The sequence below is a fragment of the Perca flavescens genome, chromosome 1, assembly GCF_004354835.1.
Source record: "Perca flavescens isolate YP-PL-M2 chromosome 1, PFLA_1.0, whole genome shotgun sequence".
NCBI classification, from domain to species: Eukaryota; Metazoa; Chordata; class Actinopteri; order Perciformes; family Percidae; genus Perca; species Perca flavescens.
In genome coordinates, this window is record NC_041331.1 from 43,500,542 (window position 1) to 43,503,398 (window position 2,857).

The 2,857-nt window shown below is 43.8% G+C and overlaps 1 protein-coding gene across 1 annotated transcript; it reads right to left on the reverse strand.

Moving 5' to 3' along the window:
* Positions 1–295: 295 nt before the first annotated feature.
* Positions 296–1,768, reverse strand: LOC114557397 (nuclear factor 7, brain-like). Its single transcript, XM_028580867.1, has one exon. The coding sequence runs from the start codon at positions 1,766–1,768 to the stop codon at positions 296–298; it is 1,473 nt and encodes a 490-aa protein (XP_028436668.1).
* Positions 1,769–2,857: the final 1,089 nt, after the last annotated feature.

The following is a 2,857-nucleotide window of genomic DNA, read 5'->3' on the forward strand; positions in this document are numbered from 1 at the left end:
CTTCCCCAGTCGTCGGGGGCGACTCGCGCCGATGAGGCTTGGACCCCATCATGACTGCTTGCAGTTCTAGTTTTAATTAAAATCCAACTTCTTGCAGCACATTAACACCAAAAGCAGCTCAGCTGTAGTTTCTCATTCTGGGCTTTGGAAATATTTTGTGTATCAAACAAGAAGCAAGGAATGTTTTCCATCAGGTCATTTACTAAAACACATCAAATCTAAATTCTTCTAACCTGGATCTCTACATTTTCTTCAAAAAGAGCTAACTGGATTCTGTATCTGCCCCAAAAAAACACTACCACATAAAATGACTAATAAACGACTTTGAGCTCTCCGAGCTCTTTAAACCTGACAGAGAAATCTCAGCTGGACAGATTTTGATTTCTGCAGTTTTAGCATCACCAGCCGGACTGATATTGAAATAAGGGAAGAGTTTCTCAGTGAAAGTGTCTCTGAGAGTGCAGATGTGAGTCATGTCTTCAGAGTTGTAGAAGGACACCTTCCCCCCCTCATAGTCCAGCTGGACTCTGATCCTCTGGAGACTCTTCTTCACTGTGACACTCTTACCACATCCACCAGTGTATTTTCCACTGCGATGTGATAAACACCAGTTTCCATATTCTGGTGAAGCATATCTTTCTCCCTTCCTGTCGGCTGACTCTTTGTCTAAACCCACATTCCAGCCAGGATAATCTCCCACCTCCACCTCCCAGCTGTGTTTCCCTGAGCTGAAACCCTCAGAGCCCAGAACATTGTAATATCTGCTGTATCTCTCTGGATTGTCTGGAAGCTTCTGCTTTGTGTCTCCACATCTCACACTGGTCAGATCATGATACAGACAGAGATGGGGGTTTGCAGTGTTTGGGTCCAGAATGACGGGACTGAAGTGGACCATGTCCTTCATCTTCTCCCAGACTCTGAAGGACAGGTTGCCCAGATGTTTGGCCACATCTGTCAGTGCTCCTGAGAGCAGCTGTGGATCTGACAGCGAGCACTGGACTCTGGCTCTGCTCTGAGAGGCTTTATAACTGCTGAGGAATGGCACGCTGTCTTTCTGCAGGTCTACTTCCACAGCAGAGATGCTGTCTGACAGAGAGGAGATCTGCTCCTGAATCCTCTTCATCTCTCTGCTGACAGTCTTCCCCCTCTGCTGCTCTTCCTCCCTCAGAGCTGCCAGTCTGGACTCCTCTTCCTCTTTCAGGAACTGGTGCAGCTTGTTAAACTCAGCTCTGATCTGCCTCTCTGTAGACAGCAGCTGCTTCTTGGAGTGTTGATTTATTTCATCGTATGTTTCCTCCACTTGTCTGTGTTTGTCTCTCTTGTCCTGCAGAGACTGTAAGTCAGATTTCAGCTGCTCCTTCAGATCTCTGACTGCTTGTTCTACAGGAACCACTGTGTGACCATGGTGGAAAGAAAACTCACAGACAGGACACACAACTCTATCTTCATCCTTACAGAACCAATAAGGGACTTCTGGATGTTTACTACACACCTCTTTCTTTTCTTTTTCTGTCTCAGATGATCCAGATTTCTGTCTTGCAGCAAAGTTGTCAGCCAGTTCCTTCAGTGCAAAGTTCACTGCTGGCTCATCTGTTAAGGACTTTGTTTTACAAATGGGACAGGTTTTGTTGTTAGCTTGTTCCCAGAATGTGTGCAGGCAGCTTGAACAGAAGCTGTGGCTGCAGCTCAGAGACACAGGATCTCTGAAAGTCTCTGAACACACATGGCAGTTCAGGAAACTTTCAACAAGAGCAGTTTTCTCAGCCATCTGTCTTTGTATTTAAATGTCTCTCAAAAACAAGACTCACCGAGTTCCTGTCCCTTCTCTTGACTGCTTCAAATCTTCCTGTCGTGTGTTTTACAGCAGAGATCTCACACCCTGTAATGTCGTCTCAGCTCCGTTCAGCAATGTCAAAATCTACTGTCCTTTGCAGTCACCTGTCACCAGGTGTTTATTTCAATAGGCTGACTCACACTAAACCAGTTTGACAACATTTTCATTTCTTAGCAACATGAGAAGACATGTTGCATGGCAGTGTTCATTTCACCCAGTCGGACTAAATATACGTCTCGCTGTTAAGTTACACTTCTATTAATCAGAGTTGTTTAGTGTTGGGTGGCCATCCCAGTTTTACCTTCCAACATATACTGCATTACAACTGCAATAGCAGTACTGTCTACAACATGCTAAACCAACAAAGCTCAGTCTAAAAAGTTTGTACACATCAGTATAGACAAAAACCTGTTGATTTTAATTTATTCAGGCTAAAATATATTTGCACTGACAGAACCAGCAGCATTGGCACCATTTTATTGCACAAAGTGGCAACCTAACATGAACCCAAACAGCAGAAAAGGCATTTACATACTGCATGACATAGAATAGCCTACATCAGAAAGAAATCGCACATGTGCATTCATAACAGCATTGTTGCTTCAGGACTATGGTCAGATCATGAGCAGCAAATAAAAAGAATGAAAATATCCAGACAAGCATTGTTTGAATTATGAAAGATATAATGAACAGTGGCAAGCAAGGCGACAAATCTTAGACAGTGTATCGAGTCCACAGGAGTAGTGACAGGATCAAAGAAAACTATGTCACTCACAGATAGGTTAGCTTTTTCTTTAATGTGGGCAAAACACAAATGCATTTCAGCTAGAAGCCATCATCACCATTTCTTACTAAATAGGAAGGTTACTAGGTAACTTGTTATGCTGATGACACCCAGCTCTACCTCTCCACCAAACCCTTGTCCACTCTCCCGCCCTCCTCCCTTACTGATTGCATCTCTTAAATAATAACCTGGTTCACCCAAAACTTCCTCAAATCAAACCAAGGTTCTGCTCATTGGCA